Source organism: Lacerta agilis, chromosome 2 (genome assembly GCF_009819535.1).
Source record: "Lacerta agilis isolate rLacAgi1 chromosome 2, rLacAgi1.pri, whole genome shotgun sequence".
In the NCBI taxonomy this organism is placed as follows: Eukaryota; Metazoa; Chordata; class Lepidosauria; order Squamata; family Lacertidae; genus Lacerta; species Lacerta agilis.
The window spans coordinates 50,643,305-50,664,231 of NC_046313.1; the positions used below are offsets into that span (position 1 = coordinate 50,643,305).

General features: G+C 40.8%; 2 protein-coding genes across 10 annotated transcripts in view; one reads left to right on the forward strand and one right to left on the reverse strand.

Annotated features, from left to right (window-relative positions):
- The window catches only part of RBM27 (RNA binding motif protein 27), a 28,676-nt gene extending 24,414 nt beyond the window's left edge, over nucleotides 1-4,262 (reverse strand). For 2 of the 8 annotated variants that reach the window (XM_033140002.1, XM_033139995.1), the window contains exons 1-3: nucleotides 4,028-4,262; nucleotides 860-993; nucleotides 287-411 (exon numbers count right to left, since the gene is read on the reverse strand). In XM_033140002.1, coding sequence (XP_032995893.1) covers nucleotides 287-411; nucleotides 860-993; nucleotides 4,028-4,086 — 318 coding nt within the window. In that variant the 5' untranslated portion in view covers nucleotides 4,087-4,262. Of the gene's footprint in view, nucleotides 1-286; nucleotides 412-859; nucleotides 994-3,932; nucleotides 3,975-4,027 lie in introns of those variants that run through there. The other 6 variants (XM_033140003.1, XM_033139997.1, XM_033139996.1 and 3 more) reach the window with 5 other exon arrangements.
- Nucleotides 4,263-4,690: 428 nt separating this feature from the next.
- Nucleotides 4,691-20,927, forward strand: part of LARS1 (leucyl-tRNA synthetase 1) — a 42,008-nt gene continuing 25,771 nt past the window's right edge. The window contains exons 1-11 of one of the 2 annotated variants that reach the window (XM_033140005.1): nucleotides 4,691-4,712; nucleotides 11,898-12,016; nucleotides 14,096-14,183; nucleotides 15,532-15,612; nucleotides 16,752-16,886; nucleotides 17,092-17,253; nucleotides 17,985-18,097; nucleotides 18,860-18,923; nucleotides 19,446-19,513; nucleotides 19,716-19,941; nucleotides 20,486-20,573. In XM_033140005.1, the coding sequence (XP_032995896.1) occupies nucleotides 4,710-4,712; nucleotides 11,898-12,016; nucleotides 14,096-14,183; nucleotides 15,532-15,612; nucleotides 16,752-16,886; nucleotides 17,092-17,253; nucleotides 17,985-18,097; nucleotides 18,860-18,923; nucleotides 19,446-19,513; nucleotides 19,716-19,941; nucleotides 20,486-20,573 (1,147 nt within the window). In that variant the 5' untranslated portion in view covers nucleotides 4,691-4,709. Of the gene's footprint in view, nucleotides 4,713-8,158; nucleotides 8,265-11,897; nucleotides 12,017-14,095; nucleotides 14,184-15,531; nucleotides 15,613-16,751; nucleotides 16,887-17,091; nucleotides 17,254-17,984; nucleotides 18,098-18,859; nucleotides 18,924-19,445; nucleotides 19,514-19,715; nucleotides 19,942-20,485; nucleotides 20,574-20,927 lie in introns of those variants that run through there. The other variant, XM_033140004.1, reaches the window with a different exon arrangement.

Below are 20,927 nucleotides of genomic sequence, written 5' to 3' on the forward strand. Positions count from 1 at the left end.
TGAGATGCATAACTACATGCATACACACATCAGCTTATCTGCTGCCTTTGGATATTAAAGGGGGGAAACTACTCATGTTTCTAAAAAAGCTAGACTAAGGCTGCAATCCTATAATTGCCTGTCAATAAGACATACTGAACTCAAGGGTGCTTGCTTTTGAGTAGATATGTATACGACTATACTGCATGGCTTCAATCCTATGCACACAGTGGGACACACTTCTGAACAAAAATGCACAACATTGCACCAAGAGTCACAAGCAAGAGACAAAGAAATTTAACATTACCTCCTCTTTGATTTCTTCCTTGACCTGACCCACAGGCTTCAACTCTGGCTTTGCTGGTTCATTGGGAGCTAGGTAATCCTTGGTGTATAGGCTCTCGAAGAGTTTATCAACAAAGCCTGACGTTTCTGGAAGAGACATACAGAAAAAAGGAATCATTCTAAAAGAGATCCTACTCCCTAGTTTTATATTAATCACACTTCTGCTCTTTTGATCCAGGCCAGTTGAGTTCCTTGTGCCTGAAAGAACGCTGGACTAGTTTTCTCATTATTTGCCAAGTGACACGGAGGTCTACCATTTGAAGGAAATGAAATGTTCCACAAAAGTACACTCTTGTAGGGTGTTGTCCTCTGCCTAAAGTAGCCCATTGGATCTACGCCATATGTTCTCAAAAATGCTTTCATCATAGTTAAGATCAACCAGCTGCTATCATATAATTAAGCTCCATCTAGGTAACCCCTGGGGGTCCCTTCAAACTCTACAAATCTATTATTCTATCTCCAGGTCTCCTACCTAAAGTTTCTTACCACCATATTCACAAAATCCTGCCATTAGGGAAAAAAATCACAGCAGTACCTTTTTGCAGAAAGACATCTAGCTGATCAGCGCAGAAAGCCTTCAGTTCTTTTTCTGGTTTATCTTTTTTGACCAATGCCACAACATAGTTAGCCAAGGCTGATGGATCGGCATCACATCTAAGGAAAAAAATACTGCTATCGTTATGTAACTTACAGCTTTATGAGTCTAATACACAATGAAGCATTACAATGGATTCATCTTCAGTGAAGACATGTCATTAAGCATGAATATCTCCCCTCACTATTGAGCAACATGTCCCACAAATTTCAGTGGGCCATGCTTCCAAGTACATATGCTTAAGCTAGCAGCCTTAGAATGAAGTCTTCTAATTCAAGGGTGGATAGAACATCTTGCTATTGTTTTAATTTAACTGGTGCTCGATATAGAATTGATACAAAAATAGAAATTATGTTGAACAAATGCTATACAAACAAACAAGCAAACCTACTACCCAGTATAATTTTGACACCTCCGTGGGAGAACTAAGAACATTAAGAGCCCTGCTTGATCATGCAAAAGGCCCATCTTGTCCAATTCCCTGTTTTCACCATGGCCAACCTATGAGAAGCAAGCAGGGCATGACTGCAGCAGGGCTCTCCCCAATTCTGATTTCCACAGTTGTGCAAATAATCACTATTCTACCCTCAAAGTGTCATTTGTGAGGTTTTTAATTCAGCTGAATAAAAAACTTCCTCTTTGCTCCTGGATGCTGAACCACAAATGAGTTAATTACCTGGGCGACTGGGCAATAGCAAAATGGTATGACATGATTGGCACGCAAAGAGTATCAGTTTAATGCCTGGAGACGCCAGTTAAAGTCTAGATAGGACCCTGGCATGAGACTCAAGACAGCCAACTCAATAATAATGTGAGATGGACCAAAGGATCTGGCTCAGTATAAGGGCAGCTGTAGATATTCAAGAAATCTAAAACGTAAGTTAGAGACATTTTTCTACTTTTCGTATGTTAAATGAAGCACGTTTTTATGACCAGTTCTGAAACCAGGGTTGAAAAAAATGCATGTTGATCTAACAAAGACATAATATTCAAAACTAGGTTTCAGCAACTGTATTTACGTACAGCTGTGACTGCAAGCATAAGCCAAACAACTATCAATATTAACCAAATATGTCATTTAGCAGATTAACTACTATGCACAACTAAATATACTGGGTGAAATTAAATGTTACGCTATGATAAACATTCCATCTGCACAAGCTTATCCAGTAGCCAGAAGGAACTATTTCTTCTAACCCCCCCCCCCCATACTAGGGGTTCTCCTAACCCTCCTAAGCCAATTTTAGGGGGCAAGCAGGGGGAAGAGAGTGGGGAAGCCCCATTGCACAAACAGAAGCCCTTGCCCAGGACTTTCACTCAGAGTTTGCTAGGTGAATCCCACCCACAGTAAAGAATTTATAAACTTTTCATGGTCATAATTATGCAAGTCTGTAATTATGGATTAAATACCAAAATTGCCCAGAAATGCAAATGTGAAATTGCTACTTCTTTATTGTTTAATAATAAATCAGAATTTTGTAGTAGTTGAAATAGGAAATGCATATTAAAGCCAACAAAAACACAAAGGCAGGATAATTAGCACTTGAAATGTCTTCAAGGAACTGGGCAGGCATTTGAAAATTAATGTTTCACAACTCTACTCAGCAGAGAAGCACACATTAAGATTCTACAAATGAGACAGAAATGCACTCTGTCTATTTACAACAGGGAAGTTCAAGTTTACTTTTAACTCACTCTTGGCATATTCAAGAGTGTCTGTAGTCTTAACTTTCTGTTCAGAATTTTAAACTGAAGTCACATATCAATTCAAGCTAATAGTTTAGTGTAGAGTACTTGCTCCCAAAGTTAAGTGCAGGGAAGTTGACATGCTAGCTCCTGGGCCAAAAGACAATTAACAGACCAACTGCAAATATATAATGTAAGATTTCTGTCTAGTATCTCTGCCCGCTTATCACTGATGCAGTGATATACTTAGAATTTAAGTGCCAGCTTGACAAAACATCAGCTTATTAAGCAACAATGTCAAGCTCTCAGTATATATCCAGGATGGGGAACTGTATCTTAACAGTAGTCCAAAACTCCCCTACTCCCATGGGCCACTTTGACAACTGCAGCTATGGGAGATAGCAAGGCTTTTGTGGGGGTGTTGCTGTGAACCCCTCCAAATGGAGGTTCACGTGTAAATAAACCATATATCATAAAGACACCACAGTCTCCACTGTGCCTCATTTCCAAAAAGGAAACACAGACCCTGGGTAAGCAGCCCAAGGAAACCCAAAGCAACTTAGAACCAAAAGCTTGCAACTAAAAATAAAAGCACAATCAAGATTGCCCTGTTTCGTATGAAGTACTATTTTAAACCACCCTAACTAACAACTTATCAACCCCCAACATTTCAGATGTTATGACAAAGGGATGAACACAGGACGGGGCAAAATTTTGTCTCCACTGTAGCACTCCTGAAGTAAAGCACACTTGGCCTAATGCTGCATGTTCTAATTTTCAAGGAGCTGCTCTGAAGAGTAGTTCCCCTGTTTTTGTTAAAGTGATATATACTATGGTAGCTATGCATTATTAAACAATTAGTCACCAGATTAGTTTGGGAGAACTATGAGCAAGTGCAGAAGACAGAAAGCAGCACCCCCTCCAGAAATGTAACCTGCATAGCCCAATAACCTCAGCACCTACTCTTTCCGTGTTTTTGTGTGTGTGTGTGTCCCACCCAAACAACCAACTTCCTCACGCGGCCCCTCAGCGGCCTCCCCGCCCCCAAACCAGTTATAACCTTAACCTCGTTCCTGAAGCACACCCCTAGTTGACGACAGTTGCCCCACACCCCCTGCCGACCCACAGCAGCTCTTCACGAATCGTTTCTTGCCGCCGCCAGGCACGAAGCCCATCCCGCACATGTACCCCATGACTTGAGGCATTTTACCAGCACCGACCCCCCTCACCTATTCATTCACCCCCCCGACTCTTTAGCAAGGAGCCCCCACATAACCTAACTCCTCTTCCCCAGCTCGGCCCCCCCCTTTCCTCGGTTGCCTCTCACCCCTCGGCTCCCTTCTCCCACATGGGAAGGCCTCCACCGCCGCTGCCCCTCGCCCTCCTCCTCTACTCCCCACAACCAGCCCCCGCCGCACTCACATTGGCTCCAGCAACTTGGCCAGCCAGGATTTGAGCGCGTCCACGTTCTCTATGATCATGATGGTGGCGGCGGCGGCGCTGCTGCTGCTGCGGCTACACTCCGGGCAGCATCTCTCCGGCTCCCTTCCCCCACCCGCCGCTCCCCCGCGAGCAGTTACTCGCCCGCGGCAGCTCCCCCGCTGTCCTGTCGCCCAGGCAGGGCCTAAGAGTCAGACCAGGAACTAGCTGAGCCGAGAGCGCAGCCGAACCTGCTGGGTGCCGGAGAGGGGGGGCGGGTACCCGGTCTCCTAGCGGAGCCAATGGCGTGGCAAGGCTCCGAGTCGAGTGAGCCAATCCGCGGCCGCGGGAGGTAGTGGGCGAGCGGGTGTGGGAGGGGGGTCAGTGGTGAAAGGCCGCAGCAGGCTAGGTCGAGGCAGCACGCGTGAAACCCTTTGCGGGCGCACGAGCGACGTGAGCGGGGAAGAGGAGGGGGGAAATAACAAGGGTCGGCACCGCTCCCGAGGGCCCGGTGGCTTCGAGCCAGGCCTCGGCACGCCGTATAGACGGCGCTCGGGAACGTGCGCAGTGACTGCGAAGAAAGGGGTTGTCTCTGAGCGCGTGCAGAGTCCAATCCCGCCTCCAACAGACACAGACACACACACACGCAACACAACCAATGGATGGGACTGCAACCAAATAAAGTATGGTATGTTCTCTGCGTTTTCCAAAGCATGGAATGATAGTTTCCATTTTATTTCTAGCAAGTGGAAGGTCGCTTGCGAGTTATTGGTTCCGAGCTCAGTGGAATACATATTAGGAGTAAAATAACGTACATAGGAATATTTCTTACAGACATTTTTTTGTAAACTGCAATCCTAAACATGCGCACTAGAAAGTTCTGAGCTTGCGTGTGTTCCAATGGGGGTGGGGCCCTCGTGGCATCTAAACCCCGCCCCCTTGGTATGTAAAGATTTTAACCAAATCGGTGTTAGCTATGAGTTGTTGCTCCCTGGCTCTACTGTGACTGGAACACCGTCAGTGATCTGGACTTGCGCTTTGGATTCTGCCGTGCAAAACTCGTCTTTTCCCAGTAGGAAATTGGTCTGATCTGTGCATCTCTGTTTCCAGAGATGTGCTTGCAAGGTGCAATCCTGCTTTGTTCTGCAATATTACGTTTAATATCCGTTTCAAGAAAGTTTATACACACTTACCTGGGAGTAAGTCCCAATGGAGACAATATAAGTATTGGATCGTGCAGCAGTGCACTCAACAAAACAAGGAACAACCAGTTCCAGTTGAGATTGATGATGTCTGAAACAAAGGATATGGTAACAAAGTGCATTACAGTACTGGATTTTTTGGGAGGAGAAATCACTTGACATACTGTTACATTAAGTTCACAACTTAAGTGAGGGTTATGTTCTGGGGATTGCACCTAAAACTAAAAATGCGTATAGTGAAAACCCATTGGGTTCAATGGTGGGTGGGATTGCCATAGTTACTTTTCCCAGAACCTTGCTCCCTCTTTAATTTTTCTTTTGCAGTGTGCATAAAGCTGAATATGCACAAGTTAAATGCATGTAAGTTGCGGGCTTACTATACTGTAAAAGGAAAGCAGCAAACATAATAAAGTTGAATCATTCTGATATGAAAATTTCTTTGAATTCTAGGACTTATGACACTTACGATACACTTATATACATGTGACCTATTATAAGGTTGTCTGAAAGCTTGACATTGTGAAGCTGGGCACATGGCAGTCCTCCGATCTTTTCAGGTGGGCCTCAGTGCCAGAGCCTGACCAGGGCCTCTTTGCTTGTCTGCCCTGCTCCATAGCCTTATGGTTAGGCCAGGGTCCATATGAGCAGCTCCTTGCATGCTGAGTAAAGGTGGCTGGGAGACAGATGGAGGGAAGGAAGTTCTCCTTCCTCTGAAAGAAAAGAGCCACAAGACCTGTTGAAAGAAATTAGAAAGGGAGATAAAAGGTTAATTATCATAATTGCTAATATTAATAAGAAGAAATAAACTCTGGGAACTTAAAGGAAGGTCATAAGAAGAGAAAGCTGTTATATAGGAGTAAGAAGTTATTAAATAAACTGGTAGCCTGGGAATGGGAGGAAATAAAGTACAGGTGGAGTTTGAAAGGAAAATGGGAGAAGAAATCACAGATTGATAAAAAAAAAAATACTTTGAAAGTTTTATGAGAGGTTAAGGGGGAAATGTAAAAGAAAAAGCATTCTCCACTTAGAGCCTCTGGATCAGGAAATTCTACCCAAAATGGGGAGGCTGAGTTACAATACATTGAGAGTAAATGTCTTTACTTATCTTGAGAAACACTGAGCTATGGAATTCCTTGGCACAAGAAAATGCTGTGGCAATGAATTTAGTAATTTCCGAAGATGGATTAGATATTAGTAGAAAGCGAAAGTAATTGCCAATTGTAAACACCTTTGACGGGTTTTGTTTTATGTAAACTACTTGGAAGTGGTTGTTGTCTTTAACAACCAAGAAGTTATATACGTTTTATGAAATAAATAAAATTATGCCACACTCTGCCTCCATCTGCCACCATTTTGTGGCTGACACTGCCCTTACACTACCATTTTATGACTGGTGGGCCTCTAATTTTCAGCTGGCTCAAGCCTGTGGATAGAAAGTTCAAGACCTACGGCATGAACCCAGTTGGTTTAACTAAACTTTTAGTAGTGTAAGTTACTGGTAGCTAGACGTGTTGGTCTGCCATAGTCAAAACAAAATAAAAAATAAAAAAATTCCTTCCAGTAGCACCTTAGAGACCAGCTAAGTATGTTTTAGTTGGTCTCTAAAGTGCTACTGGAAGGATTTTTTTTATTTTTTATTTTGTTTTTAGTAGTGTGTCATTCCAATTTTATTATGTACATGAGCATACCATAGTAAATATTATTTTGCTTTCTGATAACAGGCAAAGATAGATAGCTATATTAAGAACAATGAGTAAACAGCAGATTTGAAATGGCAGCCATTTTGAAATCACCCAGTGATGTTGTGTGTTAGAACAGTTCTGTAAGTTCTGTATATTAGCTTCACCTGGTTAAAGAACAACAGTATAACACCCTAGCTATTTGAGGTACTAAAGCTTGTGTTCTGTAAGTGCTGTATATTAGTTTCACACCCTGCTGAAGAAGAAATTTGTTTAATTTTAATTTTAACATTACTGTATTCTATCATGTTTTTATGTGGACCTTAGGTTTCATCTATGGATCTGTATAAATGAATACCATGTATAATCTGCAAACTGAACCAGTGTCTTGGGGCTAATATACTGTACCAGTAGTTTCATCATGTTAAAGCTTCTGATCATTCCGTCATACCTTTCTATTTTTGAAACACAGGCTTTGACAAAGGCTTCTCATGGTTTCAGCAATTTATTTTACAGCATATTTTATTTATTATACATTTCCACGCAGAACACAGTGGGACAATCCCAGGTGAATGGGTAACCAGGAACACTAACCCCAGTTAGTCGGTAGTAGTTGGCATAGTGAATTTGGTGGGGTTTGTATCTGAAAACATACACACAAATAAGATTGCTTATTTATTTATTGTCTACTATCCTCTGCACCCAGACTGCATGTGACATTGAAGGTGCAGAAGCTGTTTCCCGTTTTTAAGGTTTTCTACAACTTTCAGAGACTTTTAATGCTTGTCAGAGAACTACAGTATGCAGAAAACTATTGTGTCAAAATACATATTCTCTGCTCCTGTTAAAGCTAAAGCTCTTACGGGGTGTCCGGGCAGGACTCCTGCAATACTATCGCATAGCCAAAACGGGCTCTTTTTAAAGCGCGGAGGAGGAATCAAAGGATATTCCCATGCTGTCAATTCTTCGTAGTCACGTGGACAAAGCGGGAGGGTGGAGGAAACAACGAAAAGGCAGCGCCCTCCCCCTGCAGAATCGGACCAAGAACATGAAAGGTTCGGACACCCCTGTTTTTAGAAATTGGTGCGGCTCTCAGGCCCTGTGCATTAGGGGAATCGTAGTATTCCGTTCTAGGAAAGAACTACCCGGCAAGCGCGATGCCTTTCGGGAGTTGCAGTTCTACGGCGTTGTCAACGTTTGCTTTGGCGGCGTGTAGACTCCAGCTCCCAAAAGCCTTTGCGAAGGAAGCGGATTTACACATGCGCTCTCGTTGCATTGTGGGGGAACCGGCAGCGTGGAGTGGAGGAGGCTCGAGCCGTGAGAGCAGCTGTTGGCTGAAGACGCTCTGGAGCGATGACGGTGAATACGCCCGCGGCTGTTGATTTTGGGTGGTCGCGAATGAGGGGGGGTAGTTGGGGGGGTTCGGCTTGGACCAGGAAATGGACCCCTTCCCCCGCAAAGAGAAGGGAATGGAGGAAGGCCGACCTTCCTATGGGCTTCATATTGCTGTGACAGCTCCGTCAGTTATAAGGGGGTTTGTCTGGCGTTTCCATGTCAAATCGCTAAACGTGTTTCACGCTAAGCAAGCAAGTTGCATATGCTTATTTTAAGATACATGATATAAAATAGCTTATTTGTCGGGGTTGTGATTGGGTCTAGTATTCCCTACATGACATTATGCGGTGGGCTCCATTAGATTGACTCAAATTCAAGAAGCGGTAGATATTAATCTACGAAGTTTCCCTTCAAGTGTCGTTTATCTCTTACCCTGAGGTATCCCATTATTTATTGTTTAGAATACAGTAGTTGGACATACTGCACTATAGAAGGTCTCACGATTTTAAAAGAACCCTAAAGTCGTTGTTAAAAATCCTCAGCAGTAGTGCTGTGGAGAAGGGTTGAGATTATATGCTGGAAACTCGTTTTCCTTCCTGAACGATATCCAGTGTGTCTGGTCAGCATAGTTTCATGGCTGAAAGTTGCACCTTTAATAGTAAAGTAGATGAGAGAACCATAGCAAATACAGCTTGCCATTAGAGATGAGAAAAGCTGTATTTATTGAAGTTATATATTTTATGCAACTGTTAAAAGATAAAATCCCATCCTGGTTCATCTCCTTCATCGTCTCTGAGCGCTGTTCCTTATGGGGAAAGTGACAGTTGTGTAATCCATTTAACAAAAGATGGCATGTTTGTTAGGGTCTTTAGACAAAATTTGTTGCCACAGCTTTGTCTAAACTGGTTGTGTTGATCGACAATTTGTATTAAGTCTTTGTTGTTGTTCAGTCGTGTCCGACTCTTCGTGACCCCATGGACGAGAGCAAGCCAGGCACGCCTATCTTTCACTGCCTCCCGCAGTTTGGCCAAACTCATGCTAGTCACTTCGAGAACACTGTCCAACCATCTCATCCTCTGTCGCCCCCTTCTCCTTGTGCCCTCCATCTTTCCCAACATTAGGATCTTTTCTAGGGAGTCTTCTCTTCTCAGTACTGGAGCCTCAACTTCAGGATCTGTCCTTCCAGTGAGCACTCAGGGCTGATTTCTTTAAGGATGGATGTTTGATCTTTTTGCAGTCCATGGGACTCTCAAGAGTCTCCTCCAGCACCATAATTCAAAAGCATCAATTCTTTGGCGATCAGTCTTCTTTATGGTTCAGCTCTCACTTCCATACATTACTACTGGGAAAACCATAGCTTTAACTATTAAGTCTTATGTATCTTATAGATACTTTATGGTGTCTTGCCTTACTTTACTGGCCCCTTATTTATTAGCAACATTAGAGTTTCTTTCCTGAGAAAGGCCAGTGGTCTTGAGCCTTTTGGGGTCTACATTATTGATATGGCTGACCTGCTGAAAGTGAACATCATAAATTCATTTTTGAGGTATGATACGTTGCATCAAAGGGACCCAGGTGGCGCTGTGGGTTAAACCACAGAACCTAGGGCTAGCCGATCAGAAGGTCGGCGGTTCGAATCCCTGCGATGGGGTGAGCTCCCGTTGCTCGGTCCCTGCTCCTGCCCACCTAGCAGTTCGAAAGCACGTGAAAATGTAAGTAGATAAATAGGGACCGCTCCGGCGGGAAGGTAAACGGCGTTTCCGTGCGCTGCTCTGGTTCGCCAGAAGCGGCTTTGTCATGCTGGCCACATGACCTGGAAGCTGTCTGCGGACAAACGCCGGCTCCCTTGGCCTATAGAGCGAGATGAGCGCCGCAACCCCAGAGTCGGACACGACTGGACCTGATGGTCAGGGGTCCCTTTACCTTTACCTTACGTTGCATCAAAAGTTGTGAGTCTGTGACAAGGAGCTTTCATTTTAAATGTAAGATGCCTGTTTTCAAACTTGATTGGGTTTTTTGATCATATTGCTATATTAGCTGCATCTGCATTGGCTTCAAGTATGTTTGTGGCTCCAACTTAAAGTGCTGGTTATTGCTTTTAAAGTCCCATATGCTTTAGGATCTGCAAAACTGCCTTATCCAGCCTGAATCTGCCCACATATTATGGTCAACGTAGAGGTCATATTATATTTTCAGGATAATATTAATAATTTATTATTTATATGCTGCCCATCTGACTGGGTTACCCCAGCCACTCTGGGCGGTTTCCAACAAATTAAAACACAGTAAGAAATCAAGCATTAGTGAGGATGCAAGGCGGGTGGTGGTGATGGCAGTGACGATGAATGTTTTCTGCTCCTGGTTCCTCTATATAATGTGCTGCTAACTGTTTCAGATATAATAAATCTGATGTGTTCGTGGTGACACTAGTTTGACTGCTCTTTGCCTCACTAACCAATAATATGACAGGCTGGGTTCAAAGTTTTCATGCTCCACTAGTCAGGAAGAATTGTCCGATTGTGCTTGAGCTTGCATAGCACCTCAGTCTCCAATTTAAAGGCACCAAGACTATCCAGCTGGTGAAATGTAGTTAGAGTATGACAGATTAAAATTAATTTAGTTTTAGTGGTGTCAGTTAATATGCTGCAAAGTAGTTTTATGCAGATGAGCATTTTGTAATTAGATTTTACCTGTGTGTGTATTTCTTTCTCCAAGAGCTTCAAGTAAAAATATGTGCATTGTAAAAGTCACTTGCTTTCACACTTTGTACCTAGGCATTACTTTAATTCTTAAATTGTATCTTTTTCCAAGAGAAAATCTTTTCAGTTATACTTTTTTATTTAAAAGGAACTCCGAACCTTATTTGTTACAGTGATGTAATTATGGGCTAATTAACCAGACTACACACTTTTGACAGAGACCTTGTTTAGTCACCCTTGTAATTGAGTCCCTAACTGTACCCCATTTATTTCCTCCTCAGACATGAGTGCATTGTTTAAGGGGACTGGTAGGATTAAAGTTCTAAAGAAGGCACAATGTTTTGATAAGGGCAAAGCCTACCTTACTTCTCTGAAATGGGATAGCTCAGTCCCTCAATGTGGTCCAGTGCCTTTTCTGTGCAGAGTAAGCAGAAATGCATCAAACTCTGAAGACAACCTCATAATAAAATCTGAAGAGTGCCTCATATTGCACACTGCTAATAACAACAACAACAAAAACAACAATTTTAAATGTGGTTATTTATTATTTTCCTTTTGGATATGTCTCAAGGTGATGTACATAATAATGCCAGACATTTTGCTTATTAAAGATGTCAAGATGAAGGTTTTTAATGTGTGGCAGCAACTAATAAATGAGTCTTCTGGCAAAATGACCTTGACAGCTTGCAGTATTGATAATTCCAACAAAAAAAAAACCTAGGATCTAAGCTCATATGGAAGCAGGGGTAGAAATTTTAAGTATTTTCCTATAAATGCTCATATCTTCTTTTTAATGCTTGAACACTGTATAGGAAACATCTTGCTTGATGAATGTTGTGGAGGGTGTGTGATAGCTTCTGTACGTAGTGGATTATAATATTCCAGTGTGATTATGTGTAGGCATTTATTGACTTTTAAGCCAATCACTTGCTCTAATAGATTTGTCTTCTTCCTTCAGGAACGGAAGGGGACAGCTAAAGTGGACTTCTTGAAGACAATTGAAAAGGAAATTCAAAAGAAGTGGCATGATGAGGGAGCATTTGAGGTTAATGCAGCAGATGCTGCAAACCACAAAAGGTGGGAATACTCTTTCCAGAATTATGACAAAAACTAGAGCGGGGAATGTGCAGAGTATTGAAGGTTTGGTTCTCTGTGGCTTTTGAGGAGCCTTAATTGGGATCAGTGTCTTGAGTCTCAGTTGTACCTGTTCGGTTGACTTTGCATGCTATTGTGAGTTCACATTTGGATAGCTATGGCATTTAGCACCATTAAAATACCTGAACAGTCATTGAGGAGATTCCAACCAGTTTTTTATCTGTCAGTTTTTTTCTTTAGCATGGAAACTTGAGCTATTTGTACATTTGTATCAACAGTTGCATTGTGTTCTTAAAGAGCCATGCAGTCTATAAAATAATTTTATTGCAACGCTATAGACCTGGTATAGTTGTATAATATTAGTAAAGATTGTACACAATTTTGATATTATTTAGGAAGTGTTGAACCTATGTTTTGTAGAAATTGTGTTTCTTCAGCATCAACACGATTCAGAAGTCCCACTGAGGCACAAACTGGGGAAGATGCCATTCATGCAAATAGCAATTTTGTGAATGTACTCTCTATCTATCTATCTATCTATCTATCTATCACAACTGCCCCCATCCAGATTGGGACAATTCTGTTGTGTGTGGGGAGTCTAGTTTGCATTCAGTGAACTGCATAAATATGCATGGGATTGTAGCCTGAATGGCGTAAGATTAAATTTTAACTGAATGGAAGAAGGAGATTGTTTTGCATTTATGAAAGAAACTAAAACTTGATGCTCAGTTGGTAGCTTTTCCTTTTTAATCGCTTTCTGAGTTTACGCAGGGGTGGAAAGTGCTTGCATATAAAGCTGTGCATCCGATCTTCAGTACCCCCTGTCCATTGCAGTGACTGGCTCCCCTGAGACACTGCTCCTGTGGATTGGAATACCCTTCAGAACAGCATACAATTTAGCACAGAGAACAGCAGTGGGAAGCGGGGTGTTTGCTAAAATTACATGGCCTCTGTGCTTTTTGCTGGTGCAAAGTCACTACTGAATACAACCTTCATTCTGTGTCAGTTTTAATTTGGACAGTAACCAAAGGTGATAATGAATAAATTAGGTTCCAGTTAACTGCACACAAAAAGGATTCTAATTATCCTACAAGTGGGGAAAGCTGTGGATGGCTCTGTAGGCAGAGATAGTGAAGAACAGGAGAAGAAGACAGAATTTGGTTTAATGGGGTTCACCTCAAACCCAGATGTTATTTGGAGAGGACTTTTATGATTGTTGATGCGCATGTGTGAGCATTATAATGATAAAATACTCAAAACATTTTTACTTTGGAAGGCTAAAGTTTTGTTGTGATTTATGCTACTTTTCTTCTGGTTTTTAATGCTGCAATAAAATTTTTAGTGCTCTATTTTATTTTTTAAACATGTCACATGGAAAAAATGGTTTGAAAAGCAGGACATAAATATTTTTAAATTCTGTTAATTGATTATGTACCCAGAAGGAATTAGGGTTCCCCCCCCCCCCCCCCGTGCAACTTAAAAGATTTTAGGTGATCCTCAGAAGAATATATTTAGAGAAAGTGCCAGTAGTGGCTTGTGATAGGTGTAGCAACTAGATATTACCTTCAAAGAACATTTCTATCGCATAAGAGGGAAGACTTTTTCAAATATGATTCCTGCTATGCTACACATCCTTGTCATCTTCCTCTGGAGTTTTTATTTACTTGGATGGACATTTAATCACTCATTTCAATAAAACTCATATTTGATTGATGACAGTGCAATCCAATGCATTCTTACTCAGAAGTTCTGCTGAGTGCAGTAGGATTTATTCCCTGGTGAGTGTGTTTAGAAGTGTAGTTTAAAACTGAATCTTTAATTGGACGGCAGACCCAATTTATGACATTTTTAGTGTTCATACGGGAGTCAGTGCATTTGCCTCAAGCGAAATGCCCTTTAGCAGGTACTGATGTGGTTGTTTGCAACATCTTTCTTAAACACTTCTATATCACACTTCCCTGAATAAGGGAATATAGAATTGTAGTATTTGTAATTTTTTAGTTTAGTTTCTGCAGATCATTTGATGCACATTTTTTGTTTTTTTTTGCAATCTCCATTCAGCAATGGCAAGTACTTTGCCACCTTTCCGTACCCATACATGAATGGCCGGCTTCATCTAGGACACACGTTTTCCTTATCCAAATGTGAGGTAAGAAATTTTCCTTGTTAGCAACAAGCCTTCCCAGGGAAAATAAGTGTTCTTGTTCAGTCCTTGAGCCGTTTAAATGTAGGCCAACTTTTCCTAGCCTGGTGACCTCTAGATGGTTTTGGAGCACACCTGCAATTCTCCCTGCCTATTGGCCATTTGGCTAAGTCTGAAAGTTAAAAGAGTGCAAAACATCTGGAGGATGCCAGGTTAGGGAAGGCTCCTGCAGACTTGCCTAGAAAACTCACTCTTGCATATTTCCTGTGTCTCAGAGCAAGAAGCGTTGGTATATAGAGGGGTGTCCTCAGTGATTTATCTCACTGTTGACATTCTTCAGAGATCCACTTACACAACGCGGCTTTCAAATATTTGCAAGATGTTTTTATTTGTGCTTATACTTACTGGGGGGTAAATGGAGGTTTTAGCAGTTGTTAAAGTTTTATTTCTCGTAACCTGGTCAGATAACTGTTTTATATTAACTTTAAAAAATGTATTGTTCCCTGTGCAGTGATTTTGAGATGGAGCAAACAGAAAATTTAATTCACTGTAGAATTTTTATTTGCTTTAGTCTAGGGAGTAAGGTAAAGGTAAAGGGACCCCTGACCATTAGGTCCAGTCGCGAACGACTCTGGGGTTACGGTGTTCATCTCACTTTATTGGCTGAGGGAGCCGGTGTACAGATTAACTAAGCTGCTTCTGGCAAGCCAGAGCAGCACACGGAAATGCCGTTTACCTTCCCGCCAGAGCGGTACCTATTTATCTACTTGCACTTTGATGTGCTTTTGAACTACTAGGTTGGCAGGAGCAAGGACCGAGCAATGGGAGCTCACCCCGCCGTGGGGATTCGAACCGCCGACCTTCTGATCGGCAAGCCCTAGGCTCTGTGGTTTAACCCACAGTGCCACCCACTCTCTAAAATCTCTGTTGAAGACATCGGGCTGTATCCAACCAAGTCATTGAGCTCAGGCAATGATTTGCACTGGGGCAGATTGCAGGGGGTGGAGCAGGAAAGAGAGGGAGAGGAAATTCCATTGCATGAACAGAAGTCGTTCTATTAACTCAGTAACTTAGCTGGGAATTAATAATTTTGCTTTTTCTGTTCCTTTCAAATTGTGTGTTGTGGCAGTTGTAGTACCACAAATAGCAAAAGAAAAATGTGTGTCTTAAAAGCATTTTCAATGTTTACAACTAAATGCAAACATTTCTTAATACTTCTAAACCACCCATTTGTGTTTGATCCCACCCATTTTTCCAGTCCTGCATGCTCTCTCCCTCCCTTTATTTTTCTTGATACTCAAAAGCTTACTTGGTATATGCTATATTATTGCCATTGTGATCCTGTTTCCCACAGTTTGCAATTGGGTACCAGAAACTAAAAGGAAAAAGCTGCCTGTTCCCTTTTGGACTACATTGTACAGGCATGCCCATTAAGGTAAAATTAGGGTTTTGTTTTCTACTTCCTTTTTGGCTCTTATGCTGTATGAGTTTTTCTAAAAATAAAATATTTTTTTTAAAAAACCATTCCATTTTTGTAGCAGGGGTACACAGATTCTGAGTTTAGAAACAAAGTGGTTTGTGTGACATGTTTTAGATTTGGAGATCAGTAGGTATAAAACATGCACATAGGTGTGTTGTGGTAAAAGATGTGAAAATTCTGGTTTAGCATAGCTGTTTGAATGAGTTCTTTGTCATAGTAATCAGTACTCATGTGAGTGGCATAGCAGTTGCTTCCATATATGGGTTTAGAATTTTCTCAGGATCCACAGATCTGTTAGGTGTGCTGAAGTTTTTGGGCATCCGTAGTGGAATTTTTACCCCCCCCCCCACCTTTGAACATACCACATTCTGCTTCCCCTATGCTTCAAAAACAGTTTGCTAGGGATAGCAAGCAGATGTTTGACCACTCATTCCAAGTCTCTGTTACATGAAAGTAATTAAATGGTGTTTTGGATCCTGACCGTAATGTCCTAGTATCTCCTGTGTTTCTGGTATTATGAAGAAAATGTAGTAGAGTAACAACTTGTTTATTTCTGTGGCTTCTAATAAGTTAACTCTAATTGCTGATGCAGAGCATTTCTTTTCATCATTTCATTTTGAAGCTAAAATGAAGAGAGCTATTCTTTAAAAATTTTGTGCACCATAAGTGAGCCAGCCAGCCAGCCCTTTGGGGGACTGGCATGGCAGATCACTTACTACACTGTCAACTTCAATTGAAGATGTGATGCCAGGTTTGGAATTGCAGAGGAAAAAACACCAGGAAGCATCCACAAAATGAACCGTCAAAACGAGAGACCAAGCGCCAGGATGCTGATGAATATTTATTGTTATATGAATATTTATTGCTAGCCCAAAGGTCTGCCTTTAGGGGCTTTATATACTTGCACAGATATCTGGAATCTGCACAAGCAAATAAGCATATTGGACCACCAATAAATATTCATCAGCATTCTGACACCCGGTCTTTCTTTTTGGCAGCAAGTTTGGAATTGCCACAATATTTTATCCCAAGCCTTGCACTGTTGAATCATTGATCCAACTATACTAACTGAGGCACTCCGGATTTTCCCATAGGCATGTGCAGATAAGTTGAAAAGAGAAATGGAGCTGTATGGCTGTCCACCAGAATTCCCCGATGAAGAGGAGGAGGAAGAGGAAGTGCCAAAGGGGGGAGAAGTGGTCATCAAAGACAAGGCTAAAGGCAAAAAGGTATAATTTAAAATATAAATGTTTTACGGTGCTGTTGTAGGATTGTTTGCATCTCAGGGGTACAGATGTAGACTTGCATATATCGTCCATAAATGTGCAAAAAATTAATGGACATGTTCATCCTACACTTATGAATATAATAAAACTGACATAGTTATTCTGCTTTACTTAGTCTATTTACTTTGCTTTCTTATTTTCTTTGAAGAGTAAGGCTGCTGCCAAGACTGGCTCTTCAAAGTATCAATGGGGGATCATGAAATCTTTAGGTCTCTCTGATGAAGAAATAGTGAAATTTTCAGAGGCTGAACATTGGCTTGATTATTTCCCACCCTTGGCTATTCAAGATTTAAAGAGCATGGGACTGAAGGTACTTGTTTATTCTAAAAGTATAACTTTTAAAAAGTCTTTCTCTTAGGTTAATTTATTTCCTCTGAGTGACCCTGTGATGTTATGCTGTAGATCTTTTACAAATTAAATTCTGAGTCACAAAGTTTGACATTAGCTATAACAGCGTTTCATAAACACCTGCCTACTTATAGCAGATGTTTTGGTTATTCTTATTTAGAGGGGAAATAGCTTTGAAGGATTGAGTTACATCAGCAGTTACTGTTGCAGGAATCACAAAGTTGGAAACGTTTACTTTTTCCATTTTGAACAACTAATGCCCATGGCATATGACTTTTTGTTTTTGAAAGTCCCCTAGCTTTTATATTCATCTTGCCACGCCACACGGAATGAAGGTGATGCTGTTCTAAAGTCCTCTTGGAATTAGTTTCACAATTTGTGAGAACTCTTGTTGGTGACACTGAGTTTCCATATACAGTGGTACCTTGGGTTAAGAACTTAATTCGTTCTGAAGGTCCATTCTTAACCTGAAACTGTTCTTAACCTCAGGTACCATTTTAGCTAATGGGGCCTCCTGCTGCCACCGCGCGATTTCTGTTCTCATCCTGAAGCAAAGTTCTTAACCCGAGGTACTATTTCTGGGTTAGCAGAGTCTGTAACCTGAAGCATCTGTAACCTGAAGCGTCTGTAACCCGAGGTACCACTGTAAACTTTTGGAACATCATGCATCTCCTCATTTTTATGAACTTCTAGGTAGACTGGAGACGTTCCTTTGTCACCACTGATGTCAACCCCTATTACGATTCTTTTGTACGATGGCAATTTCTAACTCTGAGGGAAAGAAATAAAGTTAAATTTGGGAAACGGTAAGATAGTCCTTTAATATATCCATTCTATAAAACTTGAAGAATTGATTGAAGTATCCTCTTGCTTATCAATGTGTACCATTTCATAAATGTGGCCTGGGGAATTCTTTGATTATAGGCTTTCTGAGCTCACCAGTCCAATAGCCAATAGCTTCTTTGGTGCGAGTGCTTGTGGATAATTCTGTCAAATGTTGGAGAGTACATGTGCACCTTTAAACTTCGACTGAATTATCCCAGTTATGAAATGAGAATTATTGACTTGATCAATAGTTTCCTTATCAAATGAAGTAAAATAAATGATCAAATTAACAGAAGCAATTGTCAAAATTGCAAATTATTATTCTGCATTTGGTAAATGAGTAGATCATTAATTAAATTGGTACAGGTGCTGTTGTTTTTTTTCACCCCCAGAACCAGCTCCTTTAAACAGAGGGGTCATGTGATATACACCTGCTTCTGTACTGACTAGATAGATGGCATTCTGTTTCAATAAAGTAATAAAGAGAGCATATGTTAGCCCGGTATTTTGACTTAGATTGAGGATCTTCTGTGGGAAGTGAAAGCCAAATAGAAAGCAAGAAACTGTCCTCTTCAGTCCATTCTAGATAACAGCTTTCTCCTTGAAATTATTCAGCTATGAGGAAACCATTGAGAGCGCCTGAATTTCATTTTAAGCTGGCATTGTGACCTTCTAAACACAAAGGATTTCCTGTTCAATCTCTCTTGCACTTATCTAAATAATGCATTTAATTTGTCCTTTAGATACACCATTTATTCTCCAAAAGATGGACAACCATGCATGGATCATGACAGGCAAACCGGGGAGGTAACAAAGGATTTTTGATTCATTTGACTACTAATGATGTACTGCATTTGGACTGAGGAAAATAAAGCATTTACAGTCTATTTGAATGTTCACTTAATTACTTTAAATATATAAATTAGAACCTAAAGAGGTTTAGGCAAAATAAGTACAGTATCAGAAAGTACTAAAACAGAAGTCTTGTAGAAATAGTTTGATATGGAAGCAGGAATAAGTTCTTTCGGAGCAAAAAAATGACAAAAATGATAAATTCCATTGGCCAATCTATTTAGATCTTGACCAGTGCATTTGTTTAACTGGAAGCTTGCATTTTTATGTTAGATTTTTTTCGCACAATCCCCACTTATTTATTTTAGCTTTCTGAAAGTTTTATCTTAGAAAGGATACATCATGGCTTTTCTTAACTGCTGTCAATTAATAGGGATAGTTGCTGACATGCAGTCCGTTCTAGTTTGCCTCTGGGCATCTGATCAGATTGAATAATGGAAGTGGTGTGCTCATTATTGTTCATGTATTGTCTCTTAGGGTGTTGGACCTCAAGAATACACACTAATCAAAATGAAGGTGGTTGAACCTTATCCTGTAAAGCTAAGGTAATTATCGGCATCTTGGCTAATAAGTCTTTGCATTGCCAGGTTAATTTGATTAGGGATCTCATAGATTACATTTATTATATAGAAACTGTCAGAAATAAAGGGGTAGAATTTCTAATACGTAGAAATTCTTGGGGGACTTCCTTGGGAATGGTCATATTCTCAAATACTTTTCTAGACAACTTCTCCTTTCTTTTCACAGTGGCCTTAAAGGAAAGAATATCTTCCTAGTAGCTGCAACTCTGAGACCGGAGACCATGTTTGGGCAGACTAATTGCTGGGTTCGCCCTGATATGAAGTATATTGGCTTTGAGACCCTGAATGGGGATATTTTTATTTGCACACAGAGAGCTGCCAGGAATATGTCCTACCAGGGCTTTACAAAAACTAATGGTGTAGTTCCTGTTGTGAAGGAGCTGATGGGAGAGGTGAGCAATAGTGTCATCTATTGTTAATGTCATTCATGAGGCGGATGATGTGCCCCTATACAGGCAGGCAAACTTTGAGAAATGTTTAACTTGGAACTTATAGATTCCACTAGTGCAGAAATGGATAAGCAAGCCCTCCAGATGTTGTTGGAATCTCTACATAATCTTTAAAATAACAGTGCAGTCATCTTCAGAACCAGCATTTATGTGGTTAAAATGATACCGTGCTAAAGGGCAAATTTTCATACAAAAGCATAGCACTACAAAAACGTATGTTTTGTATGCATACATATATAACAGAGATCTGCTACTTAATGCCTTACTCAGCTGTTGCAGTTGCATTGTGGTCTGGTTTCCGTGCCTTCCCTAGCATTTCTCTGTTGCATTTGACCTTTTCTGTAAGCACAAAAAGTAAAATATTATGACTTGGTTTTGGAGAAACTGTTTGTAAAATGAAGACACTAGAATGTTTCATTTGTAAGTGATCCTGTGGCCATAATGTGGCGGTCACCTCATCTTTAAAAATATTTCTTTTTTTGAGTAGGAGATCCTTGGAGCTGCCCTCTCTGCCCCTCTAACATCCTATAAAGTTATCTACACTCTCCCTATGTTGACTATTAAAGAAGATAAAGGTAAGGTTGCTGTACCTTCTTCTGCATCAGTTGCAGATTGTGTGCAGATATAATTATTTTCTCTTGGCTTAAGCCTTTTCTATCCCAATTCTGCATTATTTCTTTAAAAAAAAACCTATGAAAATTCATATTTAAACACGTTTAATAACAAGATACACATTTAAATATGTATTTCATACACATTTCTAAATGTATTCTAAAATATGAAATTTTCAAATTCATTGTAATGTTTTTTAAAGCTGTGAAGTATATCACAAAAACTGGAGAAGTGTGAAATTGAAGGGTTTGGGAGGTGCAAATTAGGTCAGGTTGCTGAACACTTAGCGTGATGCGTACCAGACAGGCAGGTTTCTG